Source organism: Rosa rugosa, chromosome 2 (assembly GCF_958449725.1).
Source record: "Rosa rugosa chromosome 2, drRosRugo1.1, whole genome shotgun sequence".
NCBI classification, from domain to species: Eukaryota; Viridiplantae; Streptophyta; class Magnoliopsida; order Rosales; family Rosaceae; genus Rosa; species Rosa rugosa.
The window spans coordinates 49,379,418-49,405,899 of NC_084821.1; the positions used below are offsets into that span (position 1 = coordinate 49,379,418).

The 26,482-nt window shown below is 37.8% G+C and overlaps 2 protein-coding genes and 1 long non-coding RNA gene across 3 annotated transcripts; 1 reads left to right on the forward strand and 2 right to left on the reverse strand.

Annotated features, from left to right (window-relative positions):
* Positions 1-1,134: 1,134 nt before the first annotated feature.
* On the reverse strand, positions 1,135-2,354 carry LOC133734059 (uncharacterized). Its single transcript, XR_009858027.1, has 2 exons — positions 1,592-2,354; positions 1,135-1,470 (listed from the first exon to the last, which is right to left on the reverse strand). It is a non-coding gene; the product is annotated as an uncharacterized LOC133734059 (long non-coding RNA).
* Positions 2,355-9,894: 7,540 nt separating this feature from the next.
* Positions 9,895-12,068, reverse strand: LOC133730909 (uncharacterized). The gene is made up of 3 exons (XM_062158412.1): positions 11,831-12,068; positions 11,033-11,407; positions 9,895-10,326 (listed from the first exon to the last, which is right to left on the reverse strand). Exons 1-3 carry the CDS (start codon positions 12,066-12,068, stop codon positions 10,265-10,267), a joined length of 675 nt encoding a protein of 224 aa, XP_062014396.1. The 3' UTR covers positions 9,895-10,264.
* A 12,305-nt stretch (positions 12,069-24,373) lies between these two features.
* Positions 24,374-26,183, forward strand: LOC133731998 (CBS domain-containing protein CBSX5-like). The gene is made up of 2 exons (XM_062159455.1): positions 24,374-24,820; positions 25,139-26,183. Exons 1-2 carry the CDS (start codon positions 24,486-24,488, stop codon positions 26,016-26,018), a joined length of 1,215 nt encoding a protein of 404 aa, XP_062015439.1. The 5' UTR covers positions 24,374-24,485; the 3' UTR covers positions 26,019-26,183.
* Positions 26,184-26,482: the final 299 nt, after the last annotated feature.

Genomic DNA, 26,482 nt, shown 5'->3' on the forward strand with positions numbered 1-26,482 from the left:
ACGGAGAAAGGGAGGACGGCCACTCTGAGGTTCGTCTTTCCTCCTCTGTTTCCTTCCTTCTGGACCCGGCCCGTGTTGTGCCCTCCAGATGGAAGGGGCTTTGGTTCTCACCTACTTCTCCCCATTTCTCTTCTTGATAGAATCTTGAAGGGATGGACTCTTTGAAGGAATGGGTTCAAGCAACAGAATGACTGTTCCTATACTTCACGTCCAACTAATGGTGGTTACCATGGCTAGAGGGGGTGCAGAGACTCAAGCTGATATTCGGTTCCTTCACTCTCTGCCCCTCCAGGAGATAATGGCGCGGCTCAACCCGGTGTTGGATTCCATAGCTGCTTCCAATTGAGGAGGCTTGGGGGCTCCATTTTCTTTCACTGGAGTCTCCCCTTCTCATGGATAATGGCGTTGGCCAAGCCTATGTTGTATTCCTCTACCGCTTCCATGTAAATAGGCGCGGGGGCTCCGTTACTCCTCTTTTTCCTTCCCTGAAGTCTGCTCCTCCTTGAGATAATGGCGCGGCTCAACCCGACATTGGATTCCATAGCTGCTTCCACTTGAGAAAAGATTGAGAAGATATCTGAAGATTCCTGTTTTGTATTGTAGCCACTTTTGGCTTTGTAATGAATGTGCTGCTTTTGGCCGCAAAGCCACTTTACGAATACAATAATATGTTCTTATCCTGATATCTAAATATCCGTGAGAAGCCAATAATTGTGTCTCGCAAGGCCCCAAATATAGGCCCCTATAGTTGTATATTGAAAATAGGATTAAATTCAGTTTACCCCCCTGAGGTTTGGGGGTAACTTCATGTTAGTCCATGTCCTCTCAATTTAATCAGAAACACCCCTGAGTTTTCCAATTCCAATCAGCCGTGTCCAATTCTTGAATCTCCATCCAATTCTTCCGTTAAGTGATGATGTGGCAGGATACAAAATTATGAAATTCCTATAATACCCCTTGTCAAACCTAAATGCTAAAAAAAAAAAAACAAACTAATATGCCCCTAATTTTAGATGAAATGTCCAGAACAAACAGAGCACCACCGCTACACAGAAGGCCAAGACGGTGGCACTCCTGTACCAAAATGCCAATGACCATTGTTTAATATCAAACAAATTCATCATGCTCAATAACTTTCTTTCCAGATCACATCACATTAACTATTTCTAACGTGACACCAATATCAACTCAGCCATTGTCATGTTTAATCAATACCAGACGTCAATTCAACAATCATTTTCTCATATACAAATTCCATTGGCATTCAAATTGCAGGAACAATTGTTCATTGAGTTAACGAGTTTCACAAAATTACCTTTGTTTCAGAATGATCACAGAACCCAAATCCTTGCTCATAGTTTCGACTTAAACTCCAACAATTTCTACCAGCAACCAATTAGTGAATTCAGCCTTCTCAAACAACCCAAATAAAATTGATCAATCCTTGGGTCGACACCAAACTTCACAATTCTGGAAATCAACCATCAGTAACTATCAGAAGAGATGCAATAAGGTCCGAAATAAGCCGGAAACAAACCAAAGGAGCTGAGACCGTCACTGAGAATAGTGACACAGCGGCGGCACAACGTACCTGATTCTCCAATTCAACCCATTCAATAAACTGAGCTTGACTACCAGATATAAGCAGCCCAGATACCCGCGACGCAGAAGGCCAAGACGGTGGCACGCCAGAGCCCCGACCCGTGAGCCTCCATTGTGAATGTGGCCGGAAATATCCGTCCGGATCCGGCCGACTTTACTAAGAGAATTGGGGCAGATTTGAGAGAGAGGCAGCGGGAGATGGAAGCTAGGTGAAAATTTACCGAAATGAATATTTTGTTTGTGCCTAACTGCCACAGTTCCAGCTATACGAACTATTCCTCCGATCCTTCTCCTCCGTCCACGACCGAATCAACACTGCCTCCTTCTCCACCGACCTTCGCAAAAATGCCGGCAAGGTTCCCGCCGGCCTGGGCAAGGCGCAGGGTTAGGATCGTCGTCACCAGTGGCTCCAGCTTCGTCGATAAATTGTTGGTTTAGGCATGTGATTATCTGAAGAAGAAGAAGAAGAAGAACCGGGTCAAGTTCTGGAAGACTCGGGTCGAGGGGTCGAAGAGGCTTGAAGGGAGGCTGAGGGCGGTCGGGTCGGTGAATTCGGACCACAGCTGGTGCGCCGCCATCGTCGATTGGTCAGCTTCCTTGAACCGGGTCACGATTCCGGTAGACATTGTGAAATGGGTGATTCCAAAGATTTGATTTTGGGGTGAGGAATGTGAAGATTGAGAAGAAATCAGAGATGGGTCTTTGGTTTCTATTAGTGCTATGAGAAGAAGAAGAAGAAGATCAGAAGAAGAAGAAGAGCTGAGAGAGAGAGAGAGAGGAATGGATCGAGGGGGAGGTTTTGTGTTTTTTCTCTCTCTCTCTCTTTTTTTTTTTTTTTTAATTTTACGAACTGACAATTTTAGCCTCTACAGTATCAGAGTTAACAGAACAATTGGATGGAGATTTAAGAATTGGACACGGCTGATTGAAATTGAAAAACTCAGGGGTGTTTCTGATTAAATTGAGAGGACAGGGACTAACATGAAGTTACCCCCAAACCTCAGGAGGGTAAACTGAATTTAATCCTTGAAAATAATATGAACTTTTAAAATATGCTCCGCGTCAAAAAGAGCCTCGCGGCGAGGGTTTTGAGAAAATATGTATCTTTTGGATCCACTTGCTGGCTCCCAACTCAAAACTCTTAGCGTCAATAACTCCTTCTTTTCCGAGATTTAAGGCACTAATCACTCGTTGAAAAACAACAGTCGTGAAAAATAATCTCGTGAAAAGAACAGTTACCTCCTCGAAAACCGTTCGGTTTTCCCACATGTTATTAATCCTTTAATAATAGCTAACTCCTCAAAAACCGCTCCTCACATGCTGCTAGTCCCTTTTTTCCCGAGATTTGGAATCACTAATCTCGATTTACTGACATCGATTTGACTCCTCTTTGACAGTCCATCCAAGGGTGGATATCTGCATGCCTATATCTTCCTCCACATTATAAACCCAAATTTCCAATCCCAAAATCATTTCATCAATTCGAATATTTCTAACAGCAATCTTTCTTAATTACTCATCATCATCACTCTTCAATTCTCGCATTCTCTCAATCCATCACCAATGGAAACACAAACCCAGCAACCAACCGAGGATGGAGGAAGCAACAAAGCAGCCGGGAGTAGTGCTAACATGCTTTGTAAGCGGAGCAGGTGGAATCCCACTATAGATCAAATAAGAATCCTCAAGGAGCTTTTCTACAATAAGGGAGTTAGGTCCCCAACTGTAGAGCAGGTTGAGAGGATCTATCTCCAGCTGAAATGGTACGGCAAGATCGAGTTCAAGAACGTCTATTTTTGGTTCGTGAACCAAAGGGCTCGGGAGAAGCAGAAGAAGAAGTCCACTTCGGATGTTCATGTGCCCATGCAAAGATCAGGGCTTGTTGGTGATGACAATGTTACCAATTGGAAACATGAGGATCAGTATATTAACTTTGGATCTTCTGCACCTGCTTCTGCTTCTTCCGCTGGTGTGATGATTGCTGTTAACGGGCAGATGGGGAACTATGGTGGTTATGGATCTATGAACATGGAGAAGAGTGCTAGGGATTGTTCAATCTCAGCTGGAGGGGGAACTAGTTCTACTTTCTTTGACATGAATGTAGAACAAACTTTCATGGAACAAAGAGGAGAAGATCACCAGGAGATTGAAACCCTTTCACTGTTTCCCGCGCATGGTGAGGACATCTTTGACAACATGAAGACTACTTTCGATGAAGGTGGCGGTCATGGTGGTGGCTCTCACATTTCCCTTGAGCTCAGCCTTTCTTGCGAGGGCAAAGCTGGAAAAAGTTTCCGGAGCCGCTTACTCGGCTTAGAAGCTTCGCGAGTGTAGGAACACTTAAAATTGCCCCCTAAGAGTTGTATTTTTTATATATATATATATATATATATATATATATATATATATATATATATATATATATATATAAGTAGCTGAATTCAATAAGACAATGTGAATCAAGGTTTAGACATGCGGCCCAAGTATAGTCGTCTACACACAAATTTTCTTTCAAATCCTTTGGGCAACCTTACTGAAATGGTCATGTGGGGGAGGGCGAACAAGAGAGGCAGAATCCATTTTGGCATGAGCTACTCCCACATAGTGGTTTAGGCCCATTTGCACGCACTTCTGGATTCAAGAAACTGTCATGAACGTTGTCCCCTTTCTAGACACCATTTCACATAGGCTATACTTACTAAGATGAGAAATGTCATAAGTGTGAAGACAGTTCAACAAGTGTTAATAAAAGCCGCCCTTAACCTTAAGGGACCTGAACTAGGCACCAATAAGGAGTTTAGGCCAATATTAACAAAAGAGACTTCACCTATTCCGTTATGATTCACAACCGCTTACCAAATTCAACTTTTTTTTTTTTTTTATATAAAGGTAAAAAAAAAAACTGAAAACTGACAGGAAATTAACAACAAAGCAAGGAGCTATCAGCGACACGTTTGGCTAACCTCTAGAAGGTCACGGGGGTGGCCATCTATGCTTTTCTCCAAGCTCCGATGTGTCAAATGTTATAGCATGAAAACCCCTCTTGTGAGAGCTTGTAGGAAAGGAACAAAGATACTTCGCATCGAAAACTTGGGAAAAATTTGGCTCGTAGGAGGAGTAATCTTGCCCCCCAAGCATCTTTGTTGGTTGGCGAAGCATGATCTTCAATTGCACTTTTGGAGATGAAGATGTTCCAAAATCGGCTTTGTCGCCAACTACCATGTCATAGAACATGGTGTCTTCAGGATTAGCCACAGATTGGCCATTATAGACAACCACTTGCTGGTCTGAATTCTCCACATCAAGAGCTTCACTTGCTGGATAATTGTAAACAAGAGTTAACTTGTATTGATGATACTCAAATTTACAGTTGCGAAGGACAACTTGGCCACTAAAATAATTGTTTTGGCCATTCATGCAACGTGGGTTGTAGATGTGCCCTCCACATATATCAAAGCCACCGCTTGGCCTTGAAGAATATATGAAAAACTTCAAGTTGAATTGATTAATAAAACCACAGATTGGCTTCTGTAGACCACAACTTAATTGATAATTAAGTTGGTCATGGCTTAATTGATTAACTCCACCATGACGTCCAGCATGGCTAAGGCTAAATTGATGATAGTAAGGTAGGCCCTGCCCTTGACCCTTTGCATGATCATGATGACGTGTAGCAGAGTCACAATTAAAATGATCATGAACTTGCTTCTTTTGATCAAAGGGATGATCATGGGCCATATCTTGCCCCCCATGCATCTGATCAGTAGCCACGTATTTGGCTTGATCAGTAGCCTTGGGAGAGGGCTGCTGCCCTCTTCCCATCCTCCTTCTCCATTTCCATTTTAGCTTTAGTTTTCTTTCGGTATTTGAGAATTACTCACCCAAAGCTTCCAAACATCAAAGGACTTCATCATCATCAAGATTTAAAGATTGGGTAAAAGTGGGGAGTTATAAATCAAGGCTTGTCATAATTGCTTCATAGCAATTGTGACTTGTTCTTGTTACTTCTCACTTCTTTTCACTTTTTCCTCTTTAATTGATGTTTGTTGATGTTAATTTAATTATGAGTAGTGAGTAATTTCTTTGTTGGGGGTTAGGGTTGTGTGCCCTAACCCAAATTTGATGTAATGGATGCTTAATTTAATTTATATGTGTAATTTGTTAATTATTGGATGCTTGTGTTTTGTGATAATTGATTAGAATGCATGCTTAGGAATTGTCAACTCTTGGGTATGTGTTTTAATAAGTCTAGATTAAAATTTAGGAGATGACATCCTTAGATTTTAGAGCTAGAACCCCGCTTTAATATTCGTGGGAAGTACAAGCATGGTTCACTACATGATTAGCTTGATCGCAATTATGGTGAGCTTGGTTGCTTAATTCCTCGAACTCTAGGCCTCTTGATGTGAATTAGTGACCCTTGAACCGGCTCTAATTCATGTCAAGTGAGTTCCTACGGCCCTTGAACCAGAGTAGGAATACCATGAAAGGGAATTTCGGCCCTTGAGCCTTGAAAAGCCTTGGGTACGGCTTTTACCATCTTTAATAAATTGCACGTAAATCAAATTAGCATCTAGAGCATTGAATTAGGGTTAGGATTCATCCCTAACTACCAATCCCATATTCATATTAATTTCTTACTTTTCTTTTCCTTAATTTAATTTAGTTGTTAGTTAAAATTTTCATTTAAATTCTTGCACTTTAGTTGTTAGAAATGCAAATTACATTTTTGGTGACATTTCCTACTTCATTGTAAATAGTCATCACTAGGTCTTAGTTTTGATTAGGCTTCGGTGCAAACCAAAGCCGAGCATTGCTAAGGCTTGGTGTCTTAGAGTAGCTTTTTTATTTATTTTGTTTTTATTTTTCTTTTGTTTGCTAAGTGTCTTTATCTCCGATTATCCAAGGATTGTGGATTAGCCACTAATCCCCGTGGTACGATAACTTTGGGCACAATATTTCCCTATCTTGACAACGATACGTACGCTTGCGTAAATGTGTATCCAAGTCAAGCAGCTTCTTGATGTTCCAATTTGTCTTGATGCAAACTGACTTGAGTAGCCAAGTAGGAACCTTCTTTGCGCAAGGTCGCGAACTCCGATGAGGTCTGTTTGTGCTGGGTCGCAACGACATTCATCGACTGCTGGTGGTTTTCTTGGACTGGTTGGGTCACGTCGGCCAGCTGCTCCCAAGTCTGCCGCGACCCTTGTTGGGCCGATTGGAAAAGTTCATCCATCCTCTTCTGCTGCGCCGCCAGGACCTTTTTCAAATTCGCATAATACGAAGCAGTGTTCTGTTGAAAGATAGCAAGTCGCTCCTCTATGCTCTCATTCTCCGGGACAGGTATGCGCACGAAGACAGGCATGATTTCAGGAATTTCTTTTGGTAAAGATTTTCCTCTGGCATCCCAATGATGGTGAATACAAAAAGACTCTAGTTTAGTCCCACTGGGCGTGCCAAAATGTTTGTTTTGAAGCCCAGTGGTTGAATGTGCTTCAAGAGAAAAACTTCTGATGTAGTCCCACTGGGCGTGCCAAAATGTTTGGCTCCAATTTTGTTGCAGCTTGTCAACAGTCTCTTTTCTTGCGCGGGCGTGCCAGCACCGTCGGGTGCGGTCGTCGGGGGTGTCCCTTGACCTGACTTCTGTTGAGCGATTGTAGACGAGGAGAGCACCAACCTCGTCGCGGGATTCTTTGTGCCTCGTTGCGAGGACTTTTGCTGAGCTTCTTGAAAATCACAATCGATACTCGATGTTGTAGATCGAGCAGAGCGAGAACCACTGGGAAGTGAGGAGAACTTGCTAAAGCGTGACTTTAGCTTGGCTGGGTTGCTAGGGCGTTACCCTTGCTTGGCTGGTTCTGTAACCGTTGTGGTTGCGGCACTACCGTCGGCTCCCGAGGAGACTAGGACCGAAGTACGTTGGCAGAGGGTTTGGTGGCACTGAAAGTCGGCTTCTGAGAAGACTAGGACTAGGAGTGTGATCACCGGTAAGAGAAAGAGAAGGAGAGGAGTTGCTCTTAAATAGGTTGCTCTAGAGAGAACTTAGATCATCTTAGAGATGTTTTGATGTTGTGAATGTGTCCCTAGAATGAGAGGAGAAGGTGTTTATATAGGGAAGAAAAAGAAGAGTGAAATGATGAGTCACTATGCCAAAAAATGCTTCAGACGACAGACCATATCTGTCGTCTGATGAAGTAAAAATCTGTTGTCTAAGTGGCTGCCGTCTCTAAGCCATTCAGACGACAGATATTCTCCGTCGTTTATAAGCTACTCAGACAACAGATTCAGTTTAAGTTCTGTCGTCTGAAGTACCTAATATTGAAGAATCGGAGTCTATCTGTCGTCTGAAACACCATACCACTACATATTAATGTTGTTGGAAATTCACTTCATTAACGGATTCAAAAAATAACTGTCGATGTAGTTAATGTAAGATGACGGAGTTTTTGATGTTTCTGTCGTTTGATTGAACCAATATTAAGCTTAGTTGATGCTTCTGTCGTTTGATTTGAAGAACAATGACAGTTATATGTTGACTGATTTCGTACGCAACAACATTTATACCATGAGTTATGTTGTTTGAGATTTGTTTGGACCACAGATAATTTTGATTCTTGTGGTTAGATTTGGTTTCCAACTACAGTTTTAGTTGTTTTATGTTGTTTGAATGTCACTTAGAGTATAGTCTTACTCAAATTTCTGTTGTCTGAAGTAGTATTCAATCTCATTTTTCTGTTGTTTGTTTGCACTTTCAACCATTGTTTTAGTTATGTTCTGTTGTTTGAAGTTGGTAGAAACAACATATCAACACCTACTTCTGTTGTCTGAGAGCTATTTGACCTCTACTTTTCTGTTGTTTGAACGTGATAGAAACAACATATCAACACCTACTTCTGTTGTCTGAGAGCTATTTGAACTTTACTTTTCTGTTGTTTGAACTTGATAGAAACAACAGATGATCATTTGTTTCTGTTGTTTCTATTTTCTTGATACAACATAAACCTGCATATATCTATTACCTTTCAACCATTTCAACATCAGTCATTTACAATCATCAAAACCATAAAATTGGACTAAAATCTGCATTGAAAATGATGGCTACGTTTCATTAATTGCATCAACATCATCCAAAATACAATCCATAGTTCCAACTCTAAACCTAGCCAACATCATCCAAAATACAATACAAGTAATCTACAATACACCAAAAGTCCATCTCATTAAAGGGGAATAAAGATCCAAAATGCCGTACTCTATTGTTTTGACCAATTCTTCAAAGTTGTTGTTACACTAAGTAGGCTTCAAATATATATAACTAATTTGATTCATACCAGAAGTAAAGAAATCTGCATATACATATGTTGTGCCTCATGGAGCTCCATTCCATGGAAGAAGACGTGTGCAGATTGTGATTCTTGTTCTTCCTTCTTCCTTTTCCTCCTCACATCACCGTGCCATTGCTTTAGAATGCCAACCATGTTATCTTCTAGTATCTTACCCTTGAACTGTGAACCCATCTGTGTGTACATATAAACAAGTCACATATCAACCAAACTAGAAAGATTACCCGCATGTTGCTATGGTGTTGACTATTATGAATGAAATGGAGAAAGAAGTGCTGATTGAAGTGAAGGAGATGTTTCTATGAATCACAAAGTTCTATTCATATTTACACAAAGTGATTTGATTACTTTATGCAACATATTGAAAGATCAAAAGCAGAGAGAAATCATGACAGCTAATTGTTTTAATCCAATTAGTTCTCAGGGCTTAAATATCTATATGAAAACCAATATTTAGTACAGAAATTTACTTCAAAATGTAGTCAGTCTGGAGGTTTTTCTTTTGTCCTTCAATTGAGATTGTCTGCCAGCATTATATATGTTAATGTCTATATGTTTGACAGAAATATAAATTTATCAAAGGCAAAACTATTCAATTTTATGGTTACCTTCATTTTAGTGTCAATATTTGGATCAGCAGCAATTCCTTCTTTCTTTTCTCTCCTGCTGACCTGTAGCATTATATCTGCATGAGCAAATCAACCTCTGACTTCACATCTCGATGATGGAAATAAAGAACTAACCCAAAAAAAAATATCAAAAGAGATGAGGAATGTACCAGCTCTGCTTCCAAGACATTAACAGCAGGCTGAAAATTTGATTATTTCTGTTACAGTCATCTCAGGTATGTGAAGGTTGTGTTGGTTTACAATCATTTGAGAAAGATGGCTGCCATGAAGCTTACGAAAGGATATTTAGTAAACCTGCGCAGCAAGAACATGTCAAGTTATGCGCTTCCAATTCAAGAAATAGTTTAACGTAAGTAAATCTGAGAACAACTATCATTGCAAAAGTTTCCAAAAGACATTGATGGAACCCAGACCAAGAAAATATGTATACTTAATACTGCAAACAGAAGAAATAGCTGAAATTTATCGTGACAATAAATGATCATATACATCAAAGTGTACTAATTTTTTGAAGAGGTCACAACAATGCCCCACTCAGTATCTTTTCTTGGTCACTCGGTATGTTTTTCAACAGTCCCACATGTGAAATCAACAAACAGAAAATGCAAACTTCAGGTACTTTCTCCTATGGACTAGTCATTCCACTTACACCAAACACCACAACGAGATAATATACATCCCAGATCCAACTCAGCCTGTCTTCCCCACAACCATTGTGTGCAGTGTACACACACTATAAACCCTAAACCATTCTGATAACAAAGGATTTCTTTACAGACCATCAGAGAATTGATAATATTTAGAAGAATTGAAAGTATCTTAATGATCTTCAAACACTGTACTTTCTCAGTCTGAAGATCAGCTAATGACAAGGCAAAGCTATAATCCATCATTAAAAAAAAAAAAAATAGCAAAGGTTTTCTCTTCTAAGGACCATTTCAAAGTTAAAAGGATTCAATCTCATTATTCAACATTTAAGCTATAGGAACTGTCGAGTTAATAACTAAACAAAACAAAAAAAAGAATTCCTTAATATTTCGTTTTGGCTTGGGGATTGGAGATTCTGGGGAAAAACCAATGTATTGCAGCGAAGTCCTCAAACATTGAAGTTCCTATATGCTATCATCTTAAACAGTACCAGAAATTCTCATATCTTTTATACACAAATTTGTTTCTATCATTTTCATTCAACTTTAAAAATGTAAGTAATTCAATATTGGCTGATCTTAGTAGTTTCTGTCAGATATGCAGAAAGTTTCATGTTTCAACCTTAAGCTATGTCACGTTTACATTGATCATATAGCATGACTCATAAAAGGAGCAAGTAACATGAACTTGTGAAATTTCACAATCAGAGCTACATAAGAAGAGAGTTCTCATAAAAGGATTCAGAACCTTATATTGAGATATTGAACTTTAAAGCATATATACTACAAAAAGAAAAGAATGCCTACAAACCTGGCCCTGTAAATCGACCAGGAAACTTGTTGGGCTGGCCAGGTGGCTGGCAGAAAAATTGCCCATCCTCTTCATTGTTTCTAAAAGTTGCTTTGCGCTTCTTTAAAGTTGGCTCCAAACTCCGATCTTCACCCTCTGAATTCCACATGCTTGAAGTGGACTCAGAGGGATCATAAGCAGTCTTAGTAGGAAAGAAACAGAACTCCTTACTTATAGATGGTGAATAATCGTTGAACTTTCCACCCTCTTGAGAATTACTCGAACCAATATCTTCCGTTTCACTGGCGAAGCTTCTATCAGTACATAAATGTGAGACAGGACCCAACCTCAAAGATAAATATCTATATGAAAACCAATATTTAGTACAGAAATTTACTTCAAAATGTAGTCAGTCTGGAGGTTTTTCTTTTGTCCTTCAACTGAGATTGTCTGCCAGCATTATATAAATTGAACAGTAAGCACACCAAAGCAAAATCTAAACTTGATCAAAATCACTAATTTCCCAAAATTGAACAAATTTCAAACTCATTTACATAAAACTTCAACTCAGCTCGCTATCAAACCTAAACTTCATATAAAATCCAACAAAAAAAAAAATCAAACCACAACAGATTAATTGACGAGACGACGATTTAAACAAACCTAACCACAACAGATTAATTCCACTAATCAACAAATCCACCTCAACAAATATCTCAAAATTCGATAACCTGGATTGTTCAAAAAAAAAAAAAAAAGAGAACTTAGTGTTGATAAAGGAATGTATTGGGTGAAGCTAGCTCGATAGAAATTCTATACCTTTGGCTTGTACATGACAGGTTAGTTCGAGACCCATATCTATCCTCCAGCTACAAGAGGATTCAAAGAAGCAATTACTCTTCAAGCCGAGAGTATCCATGAAATGAAAATAAACAATGTAATCCCTAACCGGGCCAAGGCTCAAGGAATTGCTTTCCTCGGCGTCTCCGTCACACGATTTCGTGGGTTCCGCCGCCTTCATCACCTCCTCAAACACCTCCACCAGCTCCTTCTCCATCGCCCCCAATTCTTTCAATCTTTCCTCCCTGAAATCCCTAAGTCAAATTCACACCCACGCACAAAACAAAACTTTGAATCACTTAATTGAAGGGAGACACTGGAACCTAACAGAGAGAGATCGACGTTGTTAAAATCAACGAGAGAGGAAAGAGACACTGTCATTCTTTCTCCAATAAATTTTCCAGATTTTCTGTTTGGGAGGGAGCAATAATGAAAAAGCAATCGACAGATCAAGAAAGAGAGAGAATTACCCATCCGTGGGGAGCGGATTTATTTTGCTCAGAGCTAAAGAATCTGAGCTCCAATTTGGTTTCGACGAGGAAGAGATGGCAGACGAGAGAGAGAGAGAGAGAGAGGGACGGAGTCAGTGTGAGAACTGAGAAGAATACCATTACCTTCAGGGGGACGAAGTCAGGAGACGGGTTTTCTAGTTGCAGGTTGCTGGGCAAGGAGCTCGGCAGTGGGGGCTGGGTGGGGCTTGAAAGACCGGAGAGGCAGAGATGCCTCACGCCGAGACGGGTTGGAAGTTCCAAGGAGAGAGAGAAGCTGGATCGGGAGTGTGGAGTTCCGCGGAGCTCCGGCGTCAGAGCCGGAGAAGGAGGATGGGAGCGGAGGCGGAGGATGAGGGTGATGAAGAGGAGGTCGGTTGTCGTGTGGTTAGGGTTGAGAAAGAAACTTTATGTTTTTTTGACCAAGTGTTGAGAAAACTCGGGTATAGGCTAGGCATCTGCTGTTTTTTTTTTTTTTTTTTTTTTTTTTTTTTTTGGCAAATAGTTCACATTAAGTTTTAGTACGTTCAACCAAAAAAAAAAATTTGTCCCGATAAATTTTTCCCTTTACTCAGACAACAGAATCTGTTGTCTGAATTCTCTAAATTATAACAAACTTGAAAAAGTTGAATTGGTGTTGATTTTGATACCATTTAGACGACATAAATAGTTAAATCTGTTGTCTGAAGACGTTCAAAAAAATCAGACCACAGAAAAAACGTCTTCTGTCGTCTGAGGGGTATGGTATGAAGCATTTTTTGACATAGTGAGTGGAAGAAAAATAATGAAAGTGGAGTATGAAAGTGATTTGTAAAATATGGAAAAGATAGAGAAATGATTAAATGAAAGCAAAGCATGAAGGTGCAGAAACATGGAAGTGATGATGATCTATTAAAGAGATTGTAGTAGAAAAATATATCCAAGGAAAAAAAGAAAAGCATCTAGCTTTCTTCATGTGGGTAGGAAACATGAACATGTGAATATTAAGCTGGTTTTAGGTCAGTTTCTGCCCCTTTATTCCTTCAATTATTTCTCCAACAAGACTTCAGAATGAGCCTTCAACTTCTTCATAAAAAATGTTCCACTATGAGTGTAGATCATCCTGACAAAGTTTCAGAGCTTTATTCCATGCGGTTGGGCCGGAAATGCTGCTGGACCTCTTACAGGTCCAGTTTTCCAGTTTTGCTTCTGTAGAAAATTGGACTGATTGTTTGAAGGTCTTCCACTCAAAACTAGCTCTGTCACTCTTCATAAGAAATTATCCTTGGGATGTCTAGTATTAATCTGGAAAGTTTTAGCTCATTTAGATTTCATTTGGTTAGTCTGCCGCCCCTTCTTCCTTGTTTAGCTCGGTTTCTCCTAGCCGAAGTAGGAAAATGTGCTAAAGTTAACTTTTCATGCTTCCATGCTTCCATAGTAGGCTTTATTTAGCCTCTAAATATATATTTCGAGCTTGTCGACAATATATAGCTTGAGCCACTGACATTGGCTCAATTTCTCCAACACATGCCTTGTCAGACCAAAATGTTCATTTTGGGTCCAAACAACACTGGTTTGATTTCAGCTCTTACTATTAGACCAGGGGTGAGTAACTATAATTTTTTAATCATTAATTACGAAAAAAATAAATTCTAATATTTTCAATTCTCACTACCAGACCAAGGGTTATTGATCAATTACACAGCGAAGAATTTTTTTTTTTTTTTTTTTTTTTAAAGGGGACTGGTGCGGCTGCCCTCAAGTCTTGATTAATGAAACTGCAGAATACAAGGAGGGCATAGAGCCTAAACCTCAAATTACAATAAACATCGAAAGAACATCCTGAAATAATACCAGAAATCACCACAGCGAAGAAATTATTTGTTTAGAAATCACAAATCCTAACAACCGTACTATATGAATATCGACTGATGCAGTTCTTGTGCTTGACATAACTCACCAAGCTGTTATATTAAGAGACAAGCTAGTGTACTGGTGGGTATGAGATACCTCTTTACAACTATTTGAACAAAAATTTACAAGTATTTGAACTAAAATTACAACATTGAGAACAAAAGTTATCATATTCATTTACACTATTTACATATAGTTAAACAAAAATTACAACATTGACAACGAATTTGTTCAAAAGCTTGTAAAAATGTCGTAAGAGGTGTAATTATCATTATTAGAACTAAGATTACAACATTGACAACAAATTTGTTCAAAAACTTGTAAAATGTCGTAAGATGTGTAATTACCATTATTAGAACTAAGATTACACAAAGTAGGACTCAAATTACAACTTTGACAACAAAATTTGTTCTCACTTTTGTAAATGTGGGTACCACTACACTAGAATTTCCCTTATATTAATGTTACGAAACTTTTTCTGCTTTCTTTTTCAGGGTTACAAGGCCAAAAACAGCAAAACGAGTTATGAACTTTTAATATAAACTATAAAGTCAAAAAATTAATCAACTACATAAATTTTCACAATAATTAACTATACCACAGGTCACACGGAAACAATAGACTAGTGGAGGGAGCGAGCTAGCCAACGTACGATAGATATGAAATATATTGTCAATTGAAACTTTTGCTTCTCGATCATTCTAGTCCGCTAAATCAACACATGTTAGGTGAGCAATCATTTTGTTATCTGGAAAAGCATCTAAAATGTCATCGCCCTTCAAAGTTCAAATGATCAAAGGGACATTTATCCTCTCACTTTAAGACGCGGGGCTAGGACGTCTCCAGTACCAGTCTTGTGGAGTACTTCTGTTTATGACAGAGAGGTTTGATCCGTTAAGATCAGTCGCTGTCGCTGCCGGATATGTTTAAGTCGTAAGTTCACTTGCGGAATATTGATGCCAATGCATGTGCATAGAGTTGCACTCTTCTTAGAGTTTCTAATTATTCGTCTGACGGAATATTTTGTTGGAGAGAAAAAAAAGTATATACGCTTCATGACAATAAAGATCCTAAAATAAGTTTGCTGTACTTGCAATTAATCCCGCATAAAACATAAATAGATCTGGCAACCAACTCTTCATGACCCGAAAAGAAGAAAAAAACATTAGAAAACGGATCAGCAAGTAGGAGACGTAATATTTGAACGATGATTATTACCTGGTTTTCATGTATGTTGAAGATGAACGGACATATATCTTTATCAAGAAAGCCGTACGTACTTCTTACAATGCAAACTTTGAACTCTATGATCAGTATCATTCAAGCATGTTCATCCATGTGATCAGTAGGGTCGGCTGTCGATCTGACGGCGTAAAAGGTCAGATCTGACATATAGATTATTAGATAATATTAGAGATAAGCCACTTCTCTTCTCAGCCTATGATCCCTGCTCGATCCTCGCTGGTTCTAATTCGATCTGTCGTCTTATATGAGCAAACTAGCTAATTTACACTCTGTCAAGCACTAACTCACCCACTACATGCCAGCGAGTGAAAGTAACTTATAAGATCATATTATTCAACGAAGAGTTGCCGTATCTAAATTTGGTTTTGAATAATCACTTAACTAGCTAACAGGGTTCTTGATGTTTGACGTTCATGTATTAGAAGTAGTACTTTGCATTTTTTTCCCTGTTCTTTCTGTTTTTCTCCAGTTGTATGTAGTAAAACTGTGACGTCGATTTTTGTTTTAAGCTCTTGGAAATGCGTGTTTTGTTAGGCGCAAATTTATTTGCGGTTCATATTTTTTCTGCTTCATCGAGAACTTTGAATGTTTTCCTCCCTGTGGACCTTCGTCAGTTGGCAGCTGGTGTTTAAATAAGCAAGCTATGTCATTTTCTTTCTTCTTGGAGACAGATGATCGACCTTTAAAATTTTTTGCAGCTTTCGTTTTTTACTTTTAGCAGCTGCAACTCTGCAGGCCCCTCTTCAATTGTGGTTGATATGTATTCAAAAATAGTGGGCCGGCGGCCCTTGTTTTTTTCTTCATCAATATGCATGCATCAAACAACTTGTTCTAAAGGCGAAAAGTACGCATCAACTTGGAAAACAAATAAACTCAATTAAAAAAAATATATAAGTAAGAATTAATTCGCAAACAAGATGACGACATTAAACAACTCAAGTTTATTCTTCAGCATCCTATATAGTTCTGTGTAGTAATGGTATGAATATTATCTAATTATCTGTATACATATTCAAGGAATCTTCAATTTTTGTATAAAAAAAAAAAAAAAGGAATCTTCAATTTTGGGTTGAGAATGAAGATCATGTGAACTGTGAGGTGATAAGCTATATATAGACATGCATGTTCTTTTCATATTATTGGACCTACACAATTTGTACATTTATACGTCCTTGTACTAATGGAAAGACTGGCTGTATATGCCAAAAAGATTAATTTTTTCAGTGAAATGATCTGGCTGGTGTTTCTTTTCTAATTTGTAGCAACTAATTTGGACTGACAAGCATCAAATGCAATAGATTAATTAAGAATTTGCAATGCACTTCATTGAATTAGGTTATTAATTAGCTAATTAAGTTTTTAGCACCATGCCAGATGACCAAAGTAGTTAAGTATACATAGTTTTGTTTCAGATCCTATATAGCACTTCTTCTCCACTTGCTCGACAATCTATAATGTCTGCATGTTTGATTCCTATGTGCTATTAATTGTATATTGGCATATATATGTTGCATGTGAAAAATACATATACGAATTCAAAAAGGACTTCTACAAATGATATGTTATCATCTCTCGCTTTATATAACGGATATAATATAAGCTACTCCATTGATCATACTAACTTACTAAGCATCAAAATGATCAGTCAATCATACAGGAAGTAGATCGAAATACCTAAAAGGAAATAATTAAATGGTTTCAATGAGTTTTATCCAAATAGTTGAAAGTCATTAATGGAAAAGATATATAACATGTATCTGATAGAAAGAAAGGTCAGTTAAGAGCTTTTTGTTAGGGTTTGAGAGAAAATGTGGCGGCGGCTAATATCCATTAGGCTTTTGTACCCGAGCATTGAGGTTCGCATAGAACGTCCCTAGTGATGAACATCTGAGTATCAATCAACCGAGACCCTATTAGTAGCCGCGAGCGAGAGCAGAATGTGGGTTTTAAGAAAACCAAACACGAAGCCTCCTATGGCGAAGTGTTCACTTCTTTTTTGCCAGGTTTCATTCGATTTGTTGTGGATCGGAAGATGGAAAAACCAACAAGCCAATCTAGTTGATTCTCAAGTCGATGGCACAGTGAACTGTAATCGTGAAAAGGTTGGAAGATCTGGCCAAAGAAGGTGATAGCCATGTTTTTACAAGACGCCTAGCACCAAGTTTGTTTAGTCAATTTAGTGATGTAGGCATAGATTACATGAGAATTTCAAGTGAGATTTAAAATAAGGACTTCATAAAGACTTTTAATTTAACAGCTCAATGAATGTTTTAAATTTTAATTGAAACATTATTCTTTTAACATATCAGTCATCCAACACTTAATTTGAAAGTTTTCATTTTAGAGGTTCTTATTAAATCCACAACCAGTAAACTATTTGGCATAAATAAAATTAATATTATAACACAGATCGGTTCGTATGATATAGTGTAAATTCAATTTTGTGAATCTCACTAGAAATTTTTTGGCACATATGAAGTATTTTCTTCTAAATGGAATTAGGAACACCTACGTATAGCACAAATTCAAATATGTGCCAAACGTATGAATAGATACACATGATATGTCCCTAAGCTATTAAGTCTCCTTTTGACCATTTTTCTAGTAGTGTTATATGTGTCTTGTTTCTTGTTTCTTTTATGATGTAGTGGCGGCGGCTATCCTGGACGTGGTCTGTTTTGGGTACCAAGGATGAAGTTTCTAGTAACGAAGGTGGATAATGGCATGGTTGGACTCTTCCTGTTTCTGACGGCTATCAAAAAACTTAGTTGTTAGCCGCGGATTTGGTTGAGGCTCCGGCACAGATTTTTTTTATGAATGATAGTTAATCGGTAACTAGCTATGGCTAGGGGCATTGCGTTTTTATATTTTTATAACGACTGTGAAAACTTTGGAATGTAATAATTAAGCAAAATAAAACACGTTAGCTCGATGTTAACGTAGAGTACAAGCAGTACGTGATGGAACAGCCCATTCCCAGTCGCTTTCTTCTTTATTACAACTTTGGACATGCACCCTTTTCCGGTTTCAAGCCGTGCAGATCGAAGCTGCAAATGGACGAAATGGTCGGTCTGGAAACTTGAGGTCGATATATCATATACGATGGATATTGATCGGCCTTAATATCTAGTGATATATCAAATCTGTACTCATAACTACTGTACGCACATTCGAATATTAATTGTGCAATACAATTATTGAAGAAGGTAAAGACATCTCAATTTATAACAGTAGGGCTAGGGTTTGGTACCTATAATGAAGAGGATTGATGTTGACATTATTATTGGTGTTTTCCGGCATTTGTTTTGAAGATGAATCAAACATTTATTCAGATTAAGTTTTTATGTTTACTTATAGCTAGAGATCAAGATAAAATTAGTTCACATGTGGAATTATGTAGATAACAAAAATTCCAGGCTTAGCTACAAATCAAACGAAATAAAACCCTAGATCAAAACCCGAACCTCAAATATATATAAAAAAAAATCTCAAAATATTAATCATACGTATAAATAATTGATTCGATACTTGACTGTAGGTAATTCCTATTAATTGATTGTTAGTAGCTTTTTCACTGTCGTACTACTAGCTAGCATGGTGAGGTACCAAATATGACTTGTTTAATTTCATATGAATCGAAAATTAGTGACGTTAAAAAAATTAAAAATAAATAAAAAACCCACAGGTGTTTTGCAAGAGATCGATTTAGAAATACATCTCGTCTGACTCGCTTTTGCCTCTTGCAGTAAAGCACTGCAGGTTCAGCTAATTTAGGGAGACAGCAAAATGGAATATTGTGGTGAATGAGCAATGGCAGAACAATATTGAATATTGACGGCTATAAACAAAAAAGACCGTTTCATAGTCTGTCTTTTATAGAAGATTTAAACAAGATTACTACGTACGACGACTGTTCCCGTCTTATCTCGGCTTTACCAACTACTTCAAAGCAAACAAATTTTCAGTGTTGGATTAATTGTTTGTCTCACTAAAAACTTGGTTTAGAAATGGATCAAAGTAAATTATAAAAGTTCGTTAAACTACCTGCTTCAATATGTGATAAAAGACTGTAAAAAATAACCATATGCATGATCTGTGACTCCATAAGTGACTCTTTAAAAGTTGGTCAGGTCATTAGATAACATAAATATACAAGTTACCGATTCGCATTATATTTTTTTATTTTTTTATATAAGTGTAATTTAAAGTTTGGAATCTTCTTCCTTTATAAAAGAGGTTGTTTAGCCAAATAATTACTTGTCAAATCCATTTTCTCCAACAACCAACAAGAAGCTATTATACGTGGTAGTTAAAATTGAAAATCAACATGAATCGTACGGGCTCGGCTCCGAACAAGCCATGTTTTCACATGTGCAAATTGTATGTGAATCAATATCCATTTATTTGCTACAAACAATTGATCGTGTCTAATCCAAGACCTTGACGTTCATATAAGCAATCGTAATTGGATTCACATGTTCTAAAGGTATGTAAAAAGTTCATTAAGATTGGGTTAGCATAACTTAGATCCTAAGCTTAAAAGGATATTCAAATAAAATTTTTATTGTATAATCACGTACCACCACGTATACTCTGCTTCAAGCTAATATTATTGATTCACATATTAATTAATTTATGGATATTGATGCTCATTTAATGTAAGTTTTTTACCATATGCAATGGTTCTCATGTAAATAATTCAGATCTATTAGCCGAGACTACCACATAATAAAGACTTAATTAATTATTTGAAGCATTTAGTGACTATAGTCACCGTTGATGAAATCACATGTCCCCATTATTCTATTCATATTCTGTCCCTTTAACATGATTGGTCCACAGAGATTAAAAAAATATTTTCTTAATCTTTTGTTTCATTTTTTAATCTTTGTGGATCAATCATGTTGAAGTGACAGAATTAGGACACAAGAATCAGACACAGGTGATTTCATCCCGTCACGGTTATGGCACCCATCAATGCCAGGTGATAGTGAGCACGACATTTGTTGATTCAAAGCATTAGCAGCCATGGTTCTCCTAATTGTAACCATCATCAGTTATTAACTGCCGGACTTAAACATGATTTAACTGATCTATCAATCACTAAACCGACCTCTTAATCAACAATTAACTAATGACTGGCTAATTAATCTTCAAATGGTCTACGTGCTACTCTTGCTACTATGAACGTAAAAGTTTCACATATTTTTCGGGAAGGTAATAGTGTCGCTGATTGCTTAGCAAATTTTGGTGTGGATAATGTGGGGGATCATTGGTGGGATTCGTGTCCTCCTTGTGCAATTGCAGCCTAGTCTCGTGATTAACGAGTTTTCCCAACTACCGCTTCAGTTTTTGAATGATCAGTGGCTACATGGAGTTGATAAAGCAGCTTGATTTGCTATGCACTTCAGTAATTTAAGTCACCTTTGCAAATGCATTGGCCTAGCCTCTGTCATTGGTTTCTGGTTTGTTGTTTTTTGGCTTCCAAAGGACTGTTTTTGTTGGTTCTTATTTTTGGGTGTCCTTAGTAGCTCCCAAGTTTTTGTTTCGGGTTGTTCTTTTTTGTTTTTCGGAGGGGTTTTGGTCTATGTCCTCCTCTCCCCCATTGTTTTTTTATTTGTTTTTATTCAATAAACTTAAATAGAGGGACGGGCGGTGGGTTTCCGGGTGTAGTGGTCATTAAGAGGAAGGGTAGGCGCTCTGCGCAAAGACCGCTAACGATGTGCTAATATCGCCTAATCCTCTATTTTAATTTTTTTAAAAAAAAAAAATCTTCAAATGGTCTACTTATTTTACAAATGGTCCCTGCTAGCTCGTGGACAATAAAGAACAAAAAGTCATAAAGTCATTTCCAGAGATGCTTTATATATTCAGTGTCGGAGCCACATTGGGGCACACTGGGTCCCGTGACCCAGTCAACTTTTCACTATATAAATAATTAAGTTACCAAAATAACAAATAGCCAGCTTTGAGCAGTGGGTTGGTCATGTTTTTGCTACATTAAGGTCTAGGGTTCGATTCTAGCAACCAGCAGTCATTTTTATTTAAATTTTTTCCAAGGTTTAATGCTCTCCTGCAGCACTAATTATTATTAATATTACTACTTTTTTTATGTGGCTTGCTATTATAAACTTGACATAATTTGAACAATATTCTTATCCCAAATTAATCTTATTTTTAGATTACAATATTTCTCTCAAATTTTTTTATCGGAACTTTCATTAAAATTTGATATATAGAGTTCTAAATTTTTTCTTTACAATTTCTTAAAGTCCTCACCTATATATGATGAAGTTCTAACTCCGTCACTAGTTGATACTTTTTAGTGATGTGGAAAACTCTTGTAAAATAGAAAAGCATAGTTGCAACATGTATCGCCTCTTAATTAATCACAAATTTCTTGTTAATATTATTTTATTATTTTGTGCCCCAGTGATCCTAAGTTTCTGGCTCCGCCTCTGTATATATCAATCTGCTTACCTGGAAAAAAAACAGATCACCTGGAAAAAAAAGATCACGTTTCTTCTAGTTCAGTCAAGATTAAATATTTAAACGTGTGTCGAAACCGTGTGTATGATCTGGAGAATTGATGGACACAGAAGAACACAGAATCTGCTGGTTATTTTTTATTTTGTTCAATATGAACAATACTGTTGATCGTTTCTTAATATACTATTGTTGTCATGAATGATGGATCACGGTGATTTGTTAACAAATTTGTGGGTCCAGGTATTTTACGAAGTCAACTAATTATCATTTCTATTTTTATTTTTTTTTGACAGGGTTTGGAACCCAGCTATCATTTCTATTAAAAATAAGTGTGTGTGTCTATATATATATATATATATATATATATATATATATATATATATATATATATTTTGAATAACTTACGCATATAATTTTTTAACTGTAATTGATAATAGATAATTGTAGGACTGGTATAAGAAGTTCTTAGGATTAGTCAAATAGTGAGAGATGGTAAAAAATTGTGTTAGACTTAGATTAGAAGGTACAATATCCTCTAATGTTAAAAAGAAAAAAAAAATGTAGGATTGATTTTCGGTAGGATTTTGATCTTGCTATATCATTTGTTTTTCACATTCTATTGGCCTAGTACAATGTAGAAATGATGTTAGGTCAACTATTTATCTAGTTTATATCTCATGTGACAGTTTAGGTACTCAATTTTGTTGGAAAATTAATCTCACCGCTACGCAAGTACTAGTAGAAGAGATGTAAAGATGAATAACCAAGACAAGAAGATAATGAGATTTAACAAGGTTTGGCCAAAATTCATGCCCACTTTCTCGGAGAGTTTTCATCTTCACTATACACAACTACAAGATATACACCACTCAAGATTATATCCAACTAGAACCCATGCATGTATGCAACAAGATACTCCTTGTACACCATCTCTTATCCTAGAAAATCACTCTACCCTGAGGCCTTGTTTGGTTCAGGGAAGGAAAATCAATTCCCTTGTCTTTTCTATGGGGATGAGAAATTAAAATTCCTGTCAAGTTTCATTTCCTATGTTTGGTAAAGCATGGAAAGCAATCAGGAAAGACCATTTGATTTCTCTTCCAATGTTTGGTTGGTGCAGGAAAGGAAAATAAAAATATATCAATGTTTCAATAATACCCGTGTATTTTAAAATAAAAATTAAATCATGAAAATTCAAAAATACACCAATTTCGGCAATAACACATTTGAGCAGGGATATTGTTATCCAAAATTTTCGTAATAAATACTGGGAAAGGAGAAGGGAAAATCCCTATGAGGTCTGAAAGAAATGATCTTCCCCCTTCTTTTCCGCTCTGTAAGGAAAATACTTCTAAAGTTTGTGCCTACCAAACAAAGGAAATAAATGACTTTTCTTTCCTGATTCCTCAAATCCGTGAACCAAACATGGCCTAAGAACTATCACACCCTTGAACAGAACTAACTTTGCTTCTACATCTTGAAGGCCCTTAGAGTTGTTCTTGTCATCTTGCTTGCCTCTATACAAGTTTCTTCTATTTATAGCCATTGATAGAAGCCTCTAGAATCACTTCATCATGCTTATTTATGAATCAATCACCCATCTCCCATATTAATTTCTTAGGAACACTAGAATGTCAATACACAAACTTGGCCATGCATTTATTCCCAATGCTACACTTGACTATGCACCAATTTCCTATGTATAAGTTGTCGTCATGAATGCACAAACTATTGATACCATGCATTCATGTCATGCAAAATATCTCAACCAAAGAAGGATAGGGTCCAACCCTAATAACTTTTAATAATTAGATAAATTAGAAACTATAATTAAATGATGTGTCACTTATTGTTATATAAAATAATTTATAAATTCTAAGCGATACTTGAAACCGTGGTTCATTTATTTATTTTTTTCTATTTTCTATGGGAGATTTGCTCACTTAGCATTATTAAAGAAATTACTATATATTTTGTAAACGAATCTATATGCATTAATATGTCGGTAAAAACCAGTTTTTTCACTTTTGTGATTTTATAAATCCATTTTACCAGACCAAGAACATTCGGTAAGTCTGGTAAATCTAAACCAAACCATAAGACGACGACACATTATCGGCTTTGAAAGCGCAAGCGGGGAGTCACTGAGCAGTCAAAATGTATCTCCTTTTTGTTACTAGCTGTCAAAAATGAAGGGGTTAGCTAAACAATTAGTAAATGGCCTAGCTCTGCAATTTTGAAAAATTTGAAATCAAATTCTGTGATTTGATTCCCTTCTCTATATATCATAATTGACCCCACACTTTTTGTTACCTTCTCCAGTTCTACTATACCTCAAAAGCTCCTTTCAAAGAAAAAAAAAAAAACCCAAAAGCTTCCCAAAACTGTCTCTCGCCACCCCAAAGCTTCTTATAAATACCCTACTCTGCTCCACAACATCACCACCACCGCCACCATAATCTCTCTGCCTCTTCTTAACCATCTTCTTCTTCATTTCTTCATTGTCTTCCAGTTCTTGCATGGCAGTGAGCTTTTTGAGGCACGAGGTATCTGACCTCTGTCTGGGCAAGCCGGCTCTGAGGTCTCTCTCCATCTCGGCCACCGTTGCCGATGCCGTTGAGGCCTTGAGGATCTCGGAAGACAACTTCATCAGCGTCTGGGATTGCAACCATCACTCCAAGAGTCTCGCCGGAGACCAGTGCCGGTGTATTGGGAAGCTGTGCATGGTCGATGTGATTTGCTATCTTTCCAAAGATGACAACTTGTCGTCTCCATCTGCTGCGCTGAAGGCACCGGTGTCTGAAATCTTGACAAAGATTCCGGGAACTGTTATGCACGTTGACCCATCTTGCAGGTACTTATCTAATTCCAACCTATAATTCAAAATTTCTTGCTTTGTTCAAATTTGAAGGGTTTATTTTCTAAGATTTGATGGTAAATTCAAGTTTACAAGGCTTAATTTGCACCTCTGTTACCTTTTGCTGTAAAAAAAAGTCTTCATTGCCACTCATCTCTCAAAATTAGAACCAATTTCTTAAAATTCCAGCTACGTAATAATTCTTAAATTTTTCCCATGCCAGCAGCCAATCTTATGACTTTATTTAATTAATTCCCAAATCAGACCACAGGTCAACCAATTACCCAAAACTAAATTACTTACTCTGTTTCACAGCTTATTGCAAGCCATTGATCTAATTCTCCAAGGAAACCAGAACCTGGTGGTACCAATTCAGAACAGGCTAAGCGGCACTTCAAGAAGAAAACAGTTCCCAAAATCCACAAACTACATGACCACAACAACCAATCACAACGGTCAAGAATTTTGCTGGCTAACACAGGAAGACGTAATCCGATTCCTTCTGAGCTCAATTGGGGTCTTCTCTCCCATGCCGGCTCTCTCTATCGACTCTCTTGGGATCATCAACACCACAGACATCTTGGCCATCAACTACCACTCTCCGGCAAGCTCGGCGGTCCAGCTCATATCTCAGTCACTCGAGCAGCAAACCTCAGTGGCTGTTGTGGACATTGATGATGTGTTGATCGGTGAGATCTCGCCTTTCACTCTGGCCTGCTGTGACGAGTCGGTGGCTGCAGCCATCGCCACTCTGTCTTGCGGAGAGCTCATGGACTACATTGACTGTGGAGGACCACCTGAGCACTTGATCAAGATTGTGACAGAGAGATTGAAGGAGAGGAAGTTACAAGGAGCTTTGGAAAATTACTCATCAGCAACTAATGCTTCTGCAAACTTAGTGTCGTCGTCTTCTTCTTCTTCATCAGATGAGGAGTCCTCTGGATCTCTAAATAGTACCAAACTCAGGTCAGCGGGAAGATTTAGTAGGTCAAATAGCTACTCGGCTAGAATGGTGAGGAGGTCTGAGGCCATAGTTTGTCATCCAAAGAGTTCGTTAGTGGCTGTGATGATTCAGGCAATTGCTCATAGAGTGAACTATGTCTGGGTCATTGAGGATGACTATAACTTGGTGGGTATTGTCACTTTTTCTGGCATGTTAGAGGTTTTCCGGGAACACTTGGAGACCATGATCTAGAATGTTAAATGACAAGGGTCTGTGGTAAAGTTTTGGCAATTCACATGATGAAATGATTTCCAGTGAACTCGTTGTGTGAGTGGTTAATCCTCAGCATCACTGCTAGCTAGGGTCACTTATCCAGAGTTTTACAGGAATGAGAGAAATAAAATCAGAATTACCATATGACAACAGTGATCTGTTTACACAGAACAGCTTAACCTTCAAGACTTTGCATTTTTTTTTTTTCCGTTTATCTTGTGTTAAGCTCCTCGAATTGGAAGGAAACTGACACTGGACATATTCTGATCCTAACGTACGCATTTCTGCACACTCCTGCACCATTTAGACTTATCCCATTGTGAAAACTGAAACTTACATTGAAAATGATAGGACACACCTAGCATGACAAACTTTGTTGAGATAATAACGGTGTCTGGACACTGAAAATGATAGGACACACCTACATTGAAAATTCACCAACG

What these genes read in the sequence shown, in the direction of transcription:
- LOC133730909 (XM_062158412.1), bottom strand. Translation starts at nt 12,068, where the DNA reads ATGGAGAAGGAGCTGGTGGAGGTGTTTGAGGAGGTGATGAAGGCGGCG. An exon ending in CTGTCATGTACAAGCCAAAG is followed by an intron (nt 11,408 to 11,830) that starts GTATAGAATTTC and finishes TACATTTTGAAG; the next exon opens with TAAATTTCTGTACTAAATAT. An exon ending in TGGTCGATTTACAGGGCCAG is followed by an intron (nt 10,327 to 11,032) that starts GTTTGTAGGCAT and finishes CTTTGTTATCAG; the next exon opens with AATGGTTTAGGGTTTATAGT.
- LOC133731998 (XM_062159455.1), top strand. Translation starts at nt 24,486, where the DNA reads ATGGCAGTGAGCTTTTTGAGGCACGAGGTATCTGACCTCTGTCTGGGC. An exon ending in CACGTTGACCCATCTTGCAG is followed by an intron (nt 24,821 to 25,138) that starts GTACTTATCTAA and finishes TCTGTTTCACAG; the next exon opens with CTTATTGCAAGCCATTGATC.